The sequence below is a fragment of the Giraffa tippelskirchi genome, chromosome 9 (genome assembly GCF_054371585.1).
Source record: "Giraffa tippelskirchi isolate mGirTip1 chromosome 9, T2T-mGirTip1v1.2.pri, whole genome shotgun sequence".
Taxonomy (NCBI): Eukaryota; Metazoa; Chordata; class Mammalia; order Artiodactyla; family Giraffidae; genus Giraffa; species Giraffa tippelskirchi.
This window is the reverse complement of record NC_137283.1, coordinates 12,167,780-12,183,324: the sequence shown is the minus strand read 5'-3', so window position 1 is coordinate 12,183,324 and position 15,545 is coordinate 12,167,780. Positions and strand designations below refer to the sequence as shown.

General features: G+C 47.4%; 1 protein-coding gene across 4 annotated transcripts; it reads right to left on the bottom strand.

Annotated features, from left to right (window-relative positions):
- Window positions 1-801: 801 nt before the first annotated feature.
- SLC25A38 (solute carrier family 25 member 38) lies at window positions 802-13,886 on the bottom strand. 4 transcript variants are annotated; one of them, XM_081527527.1, is made up of 7 exons: window positions 13,510-13,886; window positions 7,102-7,223; window positions 6,404-6,488; window positions 5,527-5,706; window positions 5,093-5,267; window positions 3,145-3,311; window positions 802-1,608 (listed from the first exon to the last, which is right to left on the bottom strand). In XM_081527527.1, the coding sequence occupies exons 1-7, from the start codon at window positions 13,576-13,578 to the stop codon at window positions 1,486-1,488; spliced, it is 921 nt and encodes a 306-aa protein (XP_081383653.1). In that variant the 5' UTR covers window positions 13,579-13,886; the 3' UTR covers window positions 802-1,485. The 4 variants fall into 4 exon arrangements, with proteins under 4 accessions (XP_081383653.1, XP_081383655.1, XP_081383654.1 ...); XM_081527529.1 differs by having other exon boundaries at window positions 5,099-5,267; XM_081527528.1 differs by having other exon boundaries at window positions 6,404-6,482.
- Window positions 13,887-15,545: the final 1,659 nt, after the last annotated feature.

The following is a 15,545-nucleotide window of genomic DNA, read 5'->3' as shown; positions in this document are numbered from 1 at the left end:
TGTAGCTGTGCACAGGGCGTTCTAACCTTAAAATGTAAAGTATAAACTTAAAGTTGGACACCCGGACAGAGCGATACATGGGGGAGAAAGCATTGTGAAGACAGACAGAGACTGGAGTGATGCAAGCTAAGAATTGCCAGCAACCACCAGAAGCCATAAGGGTTAATTAATACCACCAGTAACACCACTCCGAGGCACGTACATGAGGGAAATGAAAATAGATCTCCACACAAATGATTCAAACAGGGATGTTCATAGTAGCGTTATTCTTAGTGCCAAAAAGTGTTCACAATTCACATATTCATCAACTGATGAATGGATAAATAAAATAGGCACACAACAGATTATTTGGCCATAAAAAAGAATAAAGTATTGAAGATGCCACATCATAGATGAACTTCGAAAATGTTATGCTAAGTGAAAGAAGCCAGACATAAGAGACTACATACGAAAGACTACATGGGAAACTACATTGTATTAGTCCCCTTATAGGAAGTGCATAGAAGAGGCAAATTTGTAGACAGAAAGCAGATCAGTGGCTGCCTGGGCTTGGAATGAAGGTTCATTGTAAATAAGAGCTCTTACTGGAGGTGTGAATGTGTTCTAAAGCTGATTTATGCTGATGGCTGCAGCAGACAGTAAAGTTACTTAAAAAATCATAGAATTGTGTATTTGGAATGGACGGATCATATAACATATAAAATAATGCTACTTTAAACAATTTTAAGCTTGAGGACCTATATAGATCAAGTGTTAGCCACCTTATTTTGTTACGGTAGGATGGACTCATGGCACGTGAGGTTTTCCAGTGATAAACTGCTTCACTTTATTTATCCCGACTTTAGCTGCAGAAAAATGCCAGATCAACTTGGGAGTTGAAACAGTGCGGGGGCCGAAACCAAAAAAATATTATTTGGACACTTAGAGGCTAGGAAGCTACTTCCCTTCCCTGCTTCCCTGGAGCCTCTTAGAAATTAACAAGGAATCAGTTAAGCCATGACATCTTTTCTTCTTCATCCTAACATCACCTCAGAGGGAGACTTCAGCCTGGTGAGTATGACGCCTCGCTCGGCAGATCCAGTCTCGCTGCTGTAACTCCTCAGACACGATGGACAGCTCACAGCATCTCTGGGGTTGCGATTTCTTGCCCAAGAGCAGATAAAAGGAGGTGGTGTGGTGTAGTGGGTGGCTGAGCGGGACCACCGACAGCACTCTCTCTGGAAATGCCTTTTCACATAGCCTTGTTGGGGTGCAGACCCTTTTCCTGACTCCCCACCGTGCTCTATCAGGGACTCCTCTTCTGGGAGGTTCAGAAGGCTTACGTCGGGCCCACCTATTCTCTTCTTGAACTGAGTAACTGAAGTCGATGTGTCTGCCAGGCTCACCTGCTAGGACTTCATCCGACTCCAGCGTGGTGAGATGAAGCGGCCCTTGGCAGAAACGAAGAAGGACAACAGGTCCCATCTTTGCCCGGGCCCCACTGGGTCAGGACTTCAGGCCCATCTTGGCCATCATCTCTTCGTAGACTGTCCACGCCATGGCTGCCATCAGAGTTCTGCGGAGGGCCCGGGGGACGCTGCCTTGGAAGAAGCCGCGCAGCCCATAGTCCTAGGAGGGAAAATGGAAGCCCAAACGCTGGAATTAAAGCAGCAACACAATTACACACTGCCTTGAGAGTGAGGGTGTCCCTCTGCGTTACTCCATTTGTAAGTCTTACTTTATAGACTTTTACAAATATTGTTAAAACTATGAATACTGGGTCCAAAGGGATGAACTGAAAAAAAAAAAAAATTTTGTTTGGCTTTATTGCTAAGCTTTATCTGTTTTAGGCGTGCTCTATCCAGGGGACTTTATTTCTCAGATGAAAATCTTCTAGAAGCTTATTCTACATAGTGTGCAACTTGTACACTACACAGAAGCCAGAAGCCCCAAGCAGCAGCTGAAACGCAGACCAAAGTCTCTCTGCCTAGCCCTGGGCCCCAACTCCAGGCTGAAGGAAAAGGTACCTTCTTGGCAATCCATCTTCCTGGAGGGAGAACCCTTTTTATTTTTTTTTTAAAACTCACTAGATGTTTTTGGTGGCCCTAAATTAGAATTAAAGACAAAACACCTCATCATCTGGACTCAGATTCACAAACATCTGATCAGATTCATGAACATCTGCTTCTATCTAGGGTAAGACAGATAAGTGCTGGCAGACGCTAACATGTTTCCTCTGCTACGAGGAAAAACTGAGAAGTACAGAAACATCTAAAGATCTAGGTGACAGATTTACCTTGAAAGAGAATATCTGATAATAGAACATGTTCCCAAAGGGCCAACTCAGTGGCTTTTAAATAGCATCTTAGCGTACTTGACATCTACTTTACTTTTTATCTTCAATACATCTGTACATTTGTATTAGCACAAACTCCTAGAAACAAAACAATGTGCCTGTGGTTTTTTCTGACTACACTTCCTCCTAGGTCCTTGATTCGGAGAAGGAGATGGCAACCCACTCCAGTATTCTTGCCTGGAGAATCCCAGGGACAGAGGAGCCTGGTGGGCTGCCGTCTATGGAGTCGCACAGAGTCGGACATGAATGAAGCGACTTAGCAGCAGCAGCAGGTCCTTGATTAGGTTAATGAGTCCTCCCAGAACTCCTGCCTCAGGAGGTCTGGGCTAGAGCCCAACAATATGCACATTTAACAAATATCACAGGTTGTCCTAATATTGGGCCCCCTCCCTAAACAAACAAAACCCAAAAAACAAAAAGACCCCCACAACCATAGTTTTTTAGCAGTGATTCTCAACCTTGGCAGCACATTGGAATCACTAGGGAACTTAAAATACTGATGCCAGGGTTTCATGTCTTCCAGAGACTCTAATATGATGAGCTCAGGTTATGCTCTGGGAATGGGGATTTTTAAAAGCGCCCCAGGTGATTCTACCATGTAAAGGACAGAGCTATTGCCTTAGAGAGAGAGAGAGCTTTAACCACAACGTGAACCAATATGTATTCTAAAGCCTTACTTTTTTTTTTTTGGTCATGCCACAAGGCATGGGAGATCTTAGTTCACCGACCAGGGATCAAACCCATGTCCCCTGCAGTAAAAGCGTGGAGTCCTAACCACTGGACCACTGAGGAATTCCCTAAAGCCTTACTTTGAAAATGAGTGTAACTGCCTGGCCAATCCACCGAAATTTCATTGGGGAGAGCTGCATGTGAGTTTTGATCACGTCTGCAGGTTGAGTTACCAGCGAGGCCAGAATCCCAGCAAATATCCCACAGCTGAAATTCACAATGGGAACAAGGACTGCATCCAACTGGTCTGAAAGAGGACAAAGGCAACCTTCGGTTATAAATAAATCTCATATCTATCAGATAAATATCAGTGCCAACTTGCCACTAATTCTTCCTGAAAGCCAGAAGGGTCTGGATATTCAAACAAAGCTAGGAATTCAAAATCTAAACTGATCAATGTAAACAGAAAAATGGAACTAAAGGTTCACCTTTTTACAACCATCAGCACAATAACTGATTCAGGCAAGAGTCATTGACTGATGCTAAAATATATGGATGAAATAACAGGACGTTTTACATAGATTCAAAGTATCGCCCCACAGAGATACTTAGAAATTACAAAAGAACAAACAACTGAGTTTTCGCTGGAGACATTCTTTTTTATCCAAGTGATAAAGAGTTAATATCACCCACAGCAGGTCAAAAGGTGACATGAGCTTCCTGACATCACACAATGAAGACACAACCTATTACGTGCTTCTTTTGCTGAAAAGGTAGAGTATAAATGAATCTAGTTGCAAGGAATCATCAGATAAACCCAGGCTGAGGTTATATAATTGGCTTATACACTTGAAAATAAAAAATAAAAATGACCACAAGATACATTATTGGGAAAATTGGAGAAATTAAGACTATAGATTGGACTATAGATACAATAACTGTATCTGTGTAAAATTTCCTAAATATGAGATGGTTATTAAGAATGCTTTTATTCTCAGGAAATACACACTGATGTATTTAAGGGTAAAGAGTTGCATCATGCCTGCAACTTAAATGGTTTGGAGAAAATAATTATACATATAGAAAGAGAATAATACAGGGCTATGGAGTTGTATGTACTATTCTTGTGGCTTTTTTGTTAAGTGTAGAATGATTTCTAAATACCAAATTAAAAAAAAAAATTTTTAGGATGAATGAAGAAGTTAAAAACATATACCCAAGCTCCCTTATTGCCTTAACTTTCTACTGCAAAGTAAGGCTGTGACTTGCAATGTCACAACGCCTGGTACTTGGGGTGAAGCAGCAAATCTCCTAAAGCACCCCAACTGACAACATGGTCATAAGGGTAGCATTCTGGCTTTCCCAATTAAATGACCTTGGTTGCAATTCCTTGCTCAGATTATCCACAGACACCTGCCGGAACGTTGGTTCACTCTACAGGATGTGTTTCTATCAGTGTGTGACTCTGCCTGGGCGGACATTTACTGATTGTTGATTTTGCCCAAGTCTTGCAATGTGAGCTAACTGGTAGGGTGGGCCTGCTAGAATGCAGGAGGTTTGGCAGCCTTCTCTCCATTCAAACAGAGGGCTCTCATCGTTAACTGAGAGCATAGCAGGTTAAGTGAAAATAAAAATTTTTCTTCCAGCTCTGAATCCACTAGGTTTCCCAAATTTGTCTGTTAAGAATCATAAGTGCTTCTTGAAAAATACAGTTTCCCAGTTCTTACCCCAAAGCTTCTGATTTAAGACTCCTTGGGTAGGACCCAGAAATCTGAAGATCAGGCAAATGTGGGAAGTATTGTTGCAAGGCCTACACAAAACATGGTTTATTCCACCCCCCACCCCTGACTCAGGAATTACATACTATCAGTACTCTTCCTTAAGAAGCTATAAACTCAGAAGGGCAGGGACTGTAACTGTATCCCAGCATGGGGCCCCACGCATGACACAATGCAGATATGGCTCAGTTTTTAAAACTAGGCTAAGAATCCAGAGCCGCTAAGAACAACAAATAGACTCCTATCTCAGAGAAAGTGGTGAGGATGTGAGCCCTTGAGGGATCTCTCTTCCCACCACACCTTCCCTTACCTGTACCGTGAAGCACAACATTTTTGGTCTGGCTGTAAAACATCAAGTAGATTCCGGAAAAGGGGGCATCACGAAGGAGTGTTGCTGTCAGGCCACTGAAGAGGCCCCGGCACCCCTCGCTGTGATAGATGCTCCTCAAGGCGCCATAGATGCTCTCGTAGCCATACCGCCCACTCTGCGAAGGAAGCACAGAAACCGTGGCTGCCTCGGTGGCCCTGGGGCCGCGCGTTGAACCCAGCTATCCTCAGGCTGCACGAGCGGGGCCCTGGGGGCTCTGGTTCCCATGTGCTTGGCCTGACTACACAGATGGGTTCTCTGACCACACTGACCTCTGCGGTGGGTTATAAATCAGGAGGTGGCATCAGTGGCCACTGGACTCAAGAGTCCAGTGCCTCCGTTTGCCCTCTCCCAGGCCCTAAGGCTGTCCAACTCACCTCGTACCGTGTCTTGATCACAGTGATGGGTGATATGCAGACCCCTGCAATGGAGCGGGAGCCCACCCCCAGTATGACCGACTCCAGGGCGGTGGGGGGATGGCCCCGCAGGAAGTACTGCTTCAGAGAGTAGAGGGTGCCAAAGTAGATGCCAATGCCGGGGACACACCTCACGATGGACTGCAGGAAAAGTCAGAGGGAGGAAAGGGATCAAAGACCACCATGGGTGGATTTCCCCAAAGAAGACCCAGGATTTGCATGCGAGGAGTTGATTTAAGGTATGGAGGGAACACCAATGGGAGAGTGGGGACACAAGATGGGAGAGAAGGTGGCCAATAAGGGGCATGTCGTCTCATCAGTTTTCACCAGGGGCAATGGAACCCCTCCGGGGAACTCTGGGAATCAGTGTGGATGTGCCTCGGCTACCCCGCCACTGAGGGGGGCGGTGCTTCTAAACATCAGGTCTCATCTTTCACTGCTTAAGAGCTGCTCTGAGGTTGGGGTGAGCATGAATTCCCTGGCTTTTCCAACAAAATGACTTCTGAAGGCTAGAAAAAGTCTTCCAGGTAGGGAAATGCAGGTGTGGAAGTGTGGGAGGAAGGGGTGGGGAGTGGGGGGAAGGACCTGCTGACAGGTGGGGCACCGGCTGCCTCTGCTCTAGGATTTGATGCTGCCAAGAAGCCATGCCCAGGGCACACAGGGGTGATGTCTCCGAGGGCCCTCAAGCGGAAGCCAGGGGGAGTGACGGGCAGGGAGACAACAGAGGCCCGCTCACATTCTCCAGCCCTCATGTACTCTTAAAAGAGAGGATGTGTGAGTTGGATGAGAAATGGCTGGTGAGTAAAGGAAGGGGTGCAAGACCCAAAAGGCAGCTTACGGGAGACATCCCTTTCCAGAGGCCCAACGGACTCTCCGTGCGAACCACATTCAGGAGCAGAGCTAACATGCCAACACGTCTGGACCTGAAGGCAGACAAGACAGAGGCAAGGAAGGAAAAATCACTGAGACCACATCCTTGTGAAAGGACTCCCGCTCAAAGACTTCTCTGTATGGCCTCTTTTCTACAACACTTCAGGATCTCTGCTAGGCATCTGGGAGTTACTCTGAGTTCCTATGCATTCACAGTGTGGCAGGTCCATGATTCTGTTCATTCAGGCTGCAAGCAATGGGATAACTACTCATTTTCCATACATTTCACACACTTCCCACAGTGCTGAGCCCAATAAGGGGGCTCACAAGAGACACTCAATACATCCCTTATTTCCAGAAAACCACCCCCTGCTTGCGCCAGGCAGCACAGTCATGACATTACAGACCGGCACAGTAAAATGCAAATGTCACCCAGGCAGATGCCAGGAAGCAGCTGAGAGAAGGACCGATTTAATTAAGAGAAATGTCAAACACAAAAGAGTATACACAAGACACAGGAAAGCTGGGCCTGGTCTGTGTTTCTCTTTGATCATCCCACAGAATGGAAGTTGACTGAACACCTTAAAGATGCTCCCGTGTCTGAGAGGAGTCGCTGAAACCAGTTCCTCAGTGAAACAGGGGTGGGGGGTTACCCATGGGCCTTACCCATGGGCTGAGGGCTGGAGGGTCTGCAGACGGGTTTTGAGGAGATCCAGGGGTTGGAAAAGGATGGTAGAGCAGGTCCCACTGATGGAGCCACACAAGAAAGCTTTGATCACTGGCTGCAACTGCAGGGTAAGAGAACATGGTGTCATCAGCTTTGTCCCACCATTCACCACACCTGGACCAGTCAGTTCTTCCTAAGGATTTCTTGGAAACTCACCTGGCGGTGCCCTGTATTATTAATAGCTTCTGACTTCAGAGAAGGGCAAAACGTTAGCCAGGGCTGAACTGTGTTAGAATGTTGTTGAGAACATTGGACACCCCAAGAAGTAGCTCTCTCGTCTTACCGGTAACAACTTTAGTAATCACTGATAATTAAAAACTTATGGATGGGGCTTCCCTGGTGGCTCAGTGGTAAAGAATCTGCCTGCCAATGCAGGAGAGATGCATTCAATCCCTGATCCGGGAAGATCCCACATCCCTAGGAGCAACTAAGCCCATGTGCCACACCCATTGAGCCTGTGCTCTAGAGCCCAGGAACCAACTACTCAGCCCATGCGCCGCAACTACCAAAGCCCAAACGCCCTCGAGTCCGGGCTGTGCAACAAAAGAACCCATGGCAATGAGAAGCCTTCGCACCACTAGAGATACCTCCCGCTTGTTGCAACTAGAGAAAAGGCCCAAGTGCAGCAACAAAGACCAGCACAACCAAAAATTAATAAATAAAGTATAAAAAAAATTATGGATAACTTCTCTTCTACTGAGCAACATGGCTATTTCCATCTGTGAATTATGCCAATGACCACACCTCCTTAATTTGTCCTGAACATAAGTTATTGGCCAACTTCTTCTTGTGACAAAAGCAAAATCAATTGAGCAGTGTGTTTTAACCCTGAACGGCTGGTTTCAGGTTCCCTGGGTTGTAGGACCGGTAGATTATTTACAGGAGTAAGACAAAGGAAGTGAAACCTTAAGTGAGCTGATGCTCACTTGTGAAATGTACGTGCCACTTCCTGTAAAAGTCATGCATTTCCTTAATGTAAAACTTTCCCTCTGTCGTACACCCATTCATCTCACTGGGACCGAAGCAGACCGCAGGGGCACCACAGGCCGGCAGCCATTCCTGTGTTTGCTGGCACCTAAATACGGGGAGAGTCACCGTTCACTTCAGTCGCTCAGTCGTGTCCAACTCTTTGCGACCCTATGGATTGCAGCATATCAGGCTTCCCGTCCATCACCAACTCTCAAAGCATGCTCAAATTCATGTCCGTTGAGTCGGTGATGCTATCCAAGCATCTCATCCTCTGTCGTCCCCTTCTCCTCCTGCCTTCAATCTTTCCCAGCATCAGGGTCTTTTCCAATGAGTCAGTTCTTCGCATCAGGTGGTCAAAGTATTGGAGCTTCAGCATCAGTCCTTCCAATGAATATTCAGGACTGATTTCCTTTAGGATGGACTGGTTGGACTGCCTTACAGTCTAAGGGACTCTCAAGCGTCTTCTCCAACACCACAGTTCAAAAGCATCAATTCTTCCCTCACCTTTCCTTATAGTCCAACTCTCACATCCATACATGACTACTGGAAAAACTATAGCTTTGACTAGACAGACCTTTGTTGGCAAAGTAATGTCTCTGCTTTTTAATATGCTGTCTATGTTGGTCATAGCTTTTCTTCCAAGGAGCAAGCGTCACTGTTTCCATTTTTCCTCCATTGCCATGAAGTGATGGGACCGGACGCCATGATCTTCACTTTTTTGAATGCTGAGTTTTAAGCCAGCTTTTTCAGTCTCCTCTTTCACTTTAATCAAGAGGCTCTTTAGTTTTTCTTCACTTTCTGCCATAAGGGTGGTGTCATCTGCATATCTGAGGTTATTGCTATTTCTCCTGGCAGTCTTGATTCCAGCTTGTACTTCATCTAGCCCGGTGTTTCTCATGATGTACTCTGCATATAAGTTAAATAAGCAGGGTGACAATCTACAGCCTTGACGTACTCCTTTCCCAATCTGGAACCAGTCTGTTGTTCCATGTCCGGTTGTAACTGTTGCCTATTGACCTGCATACAGACTTCTCAGAAGGAAGGTTAGGTGGTCTAACCTAAAAATTCTCTTTAAGAATTTGCCACAGCTTGTTGTGATCCACATAGTCAAAAGCTTTGGCGTAGTGAATAAAGCAGAAGTAGAAGTTTTTCTGGAACTCCCTTGCTTTTTCGATGAGCCAACGGATGTTGGCAATTTGATCTCGGGTTCCTCTGCCTTTTCTAAATCCAGCTTGAACATCTGGAAGCTCACGGTTCTGGGGAGTCATGCACACTGGCTAATCTACAGGCAGCATTCAAAAGGGCAGGACTGCCTGGCAGACTAACTGCACTCTCCGCAAGCGCACTCCAGGGGCCTCACAGCATGCCCTGGAATCCAGACATACTCAAATGATTGTGCAAACACACTTTTAAAAATCCAAGCAGGAGAGAAAAGTCTTCTTTTCCATAGGAGACACTGGGCAAACTCCATCCAAAGATCTTCTCTCTCATTAAATGGCATTTGCACTATTATTTTGTAATACATGGCATACTGTCATCCTAAAATGCAATTAAGATGAAGTTGCTTGTTACATATGTTACATAACTACCTACCTAGAACCAAAACGTTTGTAATCTGTGGTATTTGCTTCACAGAGAAAAAAGGTAATTCCATGTTCCATCAAACCAGCAATTATCAAATTATAACTGGAATTCCTTAAAAGGTCTAAGTAAGTTCAGATAATAAATATTGGAGCTTACAGCCACATTCAAATAGCTTTCTAAGCGAAGGTCAGGCTGTAAGTACAGCCAAGTCAAATGGGCGCTTCATCAGGTGTGTGCCCGCACACGGCGTCCTGCTCCTCCTGCTAACTTGCACTCCCACGAGTGTTGTTTCTCAGGCTCATCCGAGACTTTGAGCTCTCAGTGAGGGCCTCCTGCCTGCACACTCAGGCTCTTACTTCCACTGACTGCTTTGCCTGGAACAAGCTTGAAAGTCCCCATCTTTCCAGCTTGAGGCCACAGCATCTCCACTCTCCCTTCACTAGTCACCCCTCACATCCCCACAGTTTGCCATCCGGCTAAAGCCCCTCCACTGAAGCTGCCTCACCGAGGACCTGAGCGTCCCAGGACCCCTTTCCCGTGCCCTTCTCTTACGTGGCCTCTCCGGTGCATCGGGAACACCTGCTGATGGCTGCCCCTTCTGAGCCTTCTTTCCCCAGCTCACAGATGTTGCTGTTCCTTTTATCTCCCCGTAGCTGCCGCCTCTCAGGGCACCCTTACCCCCACACCACACCTCGCTCCACACACACATGCCGGCAACGCCCACATCTCCAGCCCAGTTCAGCCCGCACTCCCCGTATCTCCCCTCAGATGGCCTGCAGACATCTCAAACTCAACATTCCTGAATGGAAACTCAGCCCACAGTTCTTCACATGCTTGCCTCTCCTTCAGTCCACACTTAGATGTTCCAGCAGGACATTCAGGAGACAAGGAAGACTCCTTGGTCCACCTACCATTTCACGACCAACTCCTGCTGCCGACCCCTCTTTCCTCCCACAGCCTGCTCCCCGCTGACCCAAGTAACCTCCCTGTGAGGCTCCAGCCTCTGCAGTGCCAAACACTGAGCAGCCTGGAGTGAGGCATCCATATACACCACCTCGAAATCTCACAGCGCTCTTATGAGCTAGGTGTTCAAACCCATTTTACAGATGAAACTGCAGTGCACAGAGATGAAAGTTTGCCTTAAGTCAGGGTTTGAAGCCATTGGCTAGGACTCAAAGTTCATACTTTTTTCACCACCGCCTCCAGTCTAAGTGACAGCCCAGGGCACTTCCCAGGTGGCTCAGCAGTGCTCTGCTGTTGGCTGTTGACCACCATCACCTCTTTCTGGAAACATGCTCTGTCTCTGGCTTTTGGGATTAACACTGTCCCTTCCCTGGTGGCTCAGGCAGTAAGGAATCCACCTACAATACAGAAGACTCAGGTTTGATCCCTGGGGTCGGGAAGATCCCTTGGAGTAGGCAATGGCAACCCACTTCAGTATTCTTGCTTGGAGAATCCCATGGACAGAGGAGCCTGGTGGGCTGCAGTCCATGGGGTCACAAAGAGACACAACTGAGCGACTAACACTATCTTCCTCCCACTTCCCCGGCCCCTGCTGTTGCACAGGCAGAGGCTCTTCTCTCCCTTCTGTCCACTCTTGCAACCTCTCTTCTGCAGACTCCCATATTCATGTACTGTGGTGTCCCACAGGCACGTCAGCTGACATTTCCAAACTTGAACTCATCTTTCTCCATCACTCCCAAAGCACCCCTCCTTCAGGGTACCCATCCTGGTGAACACCCTGCCACTGATCTAGCCTAACCCACCCACACTCACGTTCATTCAATGCTCCCCTTCAGTGTTTCCACTGTGCCCGAGCCCGCCTCCCTTCTGACTGAGGGCCCAGGACAGAGGAGGCCTGGACTGTCCTGTTCATGGTCGTTCCCCCAGGACCGATTGCACAGCCTGGTCTGCATCAGGTGCTCAATTGTCAAGAATGAAGGAATCACATCATCTAACAGGAAATCTGCACGTGGCTCTCCCTTGACCACAATCCCACAGGAGAAAGCTTAGTGGGCCCTGCAGACTCCATCCCTGGGCAGCGGGATCTCCCCAGGCACCCTCCAGCCCTTTGCTCCAGTAAGGCTGTAGGACCCACCTGCAGTTACCACTTCTAAGCAGTTCTCTTTAGAGCTGCTTCCCCAGTGTTCTCACAGGTATTGTATGGAACTACCCCTCCCCTCTGGGCTTCCCAGGTGGCTCAGTGTTAAGTAATCTGCCTGCCAATGCAGGAGATACTGGAGACACAGGTTTGATCCCTGGGTCAGGAAGAACCTCTGGAGGAGGAAATGACAACCCACTCCAGTATTCTTGCCTGGAGAATTCCATGGACAGAGGAGCCTGGCAGGCTACACACCATGGGGTAGCAAAGAGCTGGACACGACTGAGCACACTCACATGTACCCCTCCCCTCTCCCACAACACACTGTCCTCCACTACCAGAACATACCTCATAGCACATTGCTTAGACATTTTACTGATTCAATAAATATCTGTTGAATACATCCATAGAGCCCATAACCTTTTTAACAGTAACTTTCCAGGTCTACTAGCATAGAGCAGATGCTAAATATATACCGGTAGTATTGATTAACCTCGAGTTAAAAAAACAAACAGGCAACAAAATTGTTTTTAAAAAACAGAATTTACACTTTTCTTTTTGAAAGATATTATCAATAGTGGATGGCACATTCTTTAAGGCACACTTGATTTTTTTCTTTCTAAGTAGCCCAAATTTATTCAAAGTAAATACTGTTAACAACCAAACAATAATACAAAGATACATAAAGGCAATAAACAGCACTTGAATAGTTGGCAAACAAGTTCCACAAGCAACTCCCACTTCCCTTGAAAAAACTAAATCCTACAAAATTAAATCAGATCTCCAAGCCAGAGCTGGAGGACCCAGAAAGAAATCGGCAAGCACGTGATCAAAGATGTAAACTTAAAAGCTGCCCCCGACTCCGCCTTTGATAAAGATTAAAAACAAAAACAAAAACAACCACCAAAAAAAAAAAGTACCCACACCCCCGCCCAGCGCCTGCCGCAGGTGGACCGTAACCTTCATCTCAGGAGAAAGCCGCTTGCCACCATGCCCTCGCGAACTAAAGGCAAAGCCAGGCAAAGCCGTATCCCGCCTCCACCCACATCTAGTAGCGACTTTGCCAGACAGTCCTCCTCCGCCCGCCTTCCCAGCCCCGCCTCTACCAACGGCAGGCCCGCGGACGACCGCGGCAGCCAATCCAGACGCGAGGGGCGTGGCCTCGCGGCGCCTGCAACCTACACCAGCTTCCCAGCAAGTCCATCTGGCCCAGCCCGCCGGCCCTGGGTGATCCTGATCCGCCTAGCTTGAGCAAGGATTGCACTTCAGGCTTAGCTTCAGTGCCGGGCTTTGCAGCGATCCAAATATCTACCCACGTGCCCTCTCACCTTTCAATCTAGGAAAACAACTCAAAGCAACTTCCCATAGCGCTCGCACGTCGCCGCGGGAAGACATTCCCCTGACGGCCCCCAAGGCCGCAGCGATCCCGCCTACCTCTATTGAATACTAACACAGAAATGAAACCTTTCTTGCCTGTCCAAAAGTTGCTCTGCCACTCCTCTCCTTCCTCCCTACCCTCCTTTTAATCCCTTAGTCAAACTCCATCTCTGCCGCCAAGTCCCCAACCCGTTATGCGCGCACCCCGGGTGCAGAAAACGTCCCCCCGAGGGCCGCTGACCCTCGGCAGCCTTCCGAATCCCCCTCCCCGAGCCTGCGACGCCGGAATCCCTGCCTTCCCTTCCCCGCAGCTTACCATAAGCGTTTCCACCCTGTCTCCGACATCTTGATGCTGCAGCAGCGCCGGGCGTGACTTCTGAATCATTGGAGGGGAGGCCTGTGAATGCCCTGGGCCCCAGGTGCCGCTGGTAGGAGCGCAGGCCCGGCCCTGGCGATCCTGGAGGGAGACGACGCGGCGGCGGGAGCCGGGCGACGCTCTCTACGGCAGGGCCTACTCTGCAGTCTAGGCCGGGCGGGAGCTGCGCGTCCACCGCCAGTGGGTGGCTCCGAGCGCCGCTTTTCACTTGCGCCGCAGACTCTTCGGCCCTGCTCCCCGGCCCATCCTTCCCAGCCGCGGGCTTCAGGACTTGAGGATAGTGGAGTGCACCAGGGTTGAAGAAAGCCGGAAGAACTAGCTAGAAGGCCGGAATTTAGCTTCCGGGGTTGGATGCGCTTGGCGCGCGGGCGAGGATGTGCTCCTTAGTGCCACCTGGTGGACACGTCCGGGACTGCAGGATCGGCGGCTTCCCTGCGCCCGGAGCTTCAAGGGACGTCTGCAGTGCTGGATGCTTTCGGGTGCCACGTCTGTACATAGCTACAGTCCAGACTTAACTCTGCCCAGTGCTGTAGCCAGTAGCCAACTGAGGCTACTGAGCACTCAAGAAGTGGCTAGTGTGACTGAAGACCAGAATTTAAACTTGATTTAATTGTAATTCATTTGTATTAAAAACTGAAGCAGTGTGGAATATTTTTCCGTTACACATGACTTTACTGTTTTGGCATTTCCACATTTCCCTTTAAAAAATGTGAAATCTTGATGTCAAAAATGTGCTGTAAGTCATCCACACACCGTATTTCTGACATGGCAATAAGATAAAATAATTTCAGAAACAATTTTTTCATTTTTACTTGTTGAAATGATTTTGGGGGATGTATTAATTAGGTGAAATAATTATTAAAATTATTTTTACCTCTTTTGCTTTTTTAATATGGCTACTAGAATACTTAAGATTACACTTGTTATCCTGTGATAAATCATCATGGAAAAGAACATATATATATGTGTGTGTGTGTGTATAACTGAGTCACTTTGCTGTACAGCAGAAATTAACACAATATTGTAGATCAACTATACTTCAATTAAAAAAAAATTTTTAATTACACTTGGGCCTTGAACTACTTTTCTATTGGACAGCACTGGTTTAGATGGTTAACATTATGGTTCTTACCTCCTATCTGGACCCTATCAATAACCTTCATTTTGGTCTCTCAGCTTCCCTATCTAGCTGATTGGTGGAAAACTATTACTGCTAGAATCTTGACACTCTTTTTGGAAAAGGCAGGCACACATCTTCAGGAGTCCTGATTATCTGCAGAATAAAGTCCAGACTTTTCATAGTGGCAGCCTTCACTACTTCCCACCATCCATTCTTCACTCAGGAAATCTAGGTCAGAAAAGAAAACGATGATTCAGGGAGCAAGATTCTGTTTTTTTAAGGCTTAAATCCCTGTACTTCTGAGGCACAAGGAACAGGCAAGACAGTGTGGGCGTTTTATCATCAGAGGGGATTAAGCAAAGAGCAAATATAAAAAACACATAAGCAAACCTGCCAGGTGACCGCTGTATACTTTGCCATCTCTTGTTCTAAGCTGCAAGGCTTATTTTCCTTGTGCAATGCTGAACTAGGCTGAAACTTGTCTTTAAAGGAAGACCTACTTTTCTGTCCTCATGGGGCAAGAATCCTACTTATGAGAAATAATCGATTGGTGTGTTTTAGAGCCTATTCTTGGCCACTCTGAGGGTGGGGGTAGAGGTGGGACCCAGAATGAAAGCCTGCTGCCCACTGCCCCACCCTCAGCAGGTATTGGCTTGGCTCCAGGCTCAGATAAAATGGGCTGGTTTTCAAGGGTGGTTGGTGCCTGCCTGGGTTTTCCTCCTTTGTATCTGTTCCTGCTACACACACAACTCTGGAGCCCAAAGTCCCCCCACCTCCTCAATCCTCCCCCCACATCTGAGAGGGTGCACAGATATATAAGATCATGTAAAAGGAGCATTACCCATCAGCAGATGAG

What these genes read in the sequence shown, in the direction of transcription:
- SLC25A38 (XM_081527527.1), bottom strand. Translation starts at nt 13,578, where the DNA reads ATGATTCAGAAGTCACGCCCGGCGCTGCTGCAGCATCAAGATGTCGGA. An exon ending in TGATCAAGACACGGTACGAG is followed by an intron (nt 5,268 to 5,526) that starts GTGAGTTGGACA and finishes CTTCCTTCGCAG; the next exon opens with AGTGGGCGGTATGGCTACGA. An exon ending in TGTTGTGCTTCACGGTACAG is followed by an intron (nt 3,312 to 5,092) that starts GTAAGGGAAGGT and finishes GTCCTCTTTCAG; the next exon opens with ACCAGTTGGATGCAGTCCTT.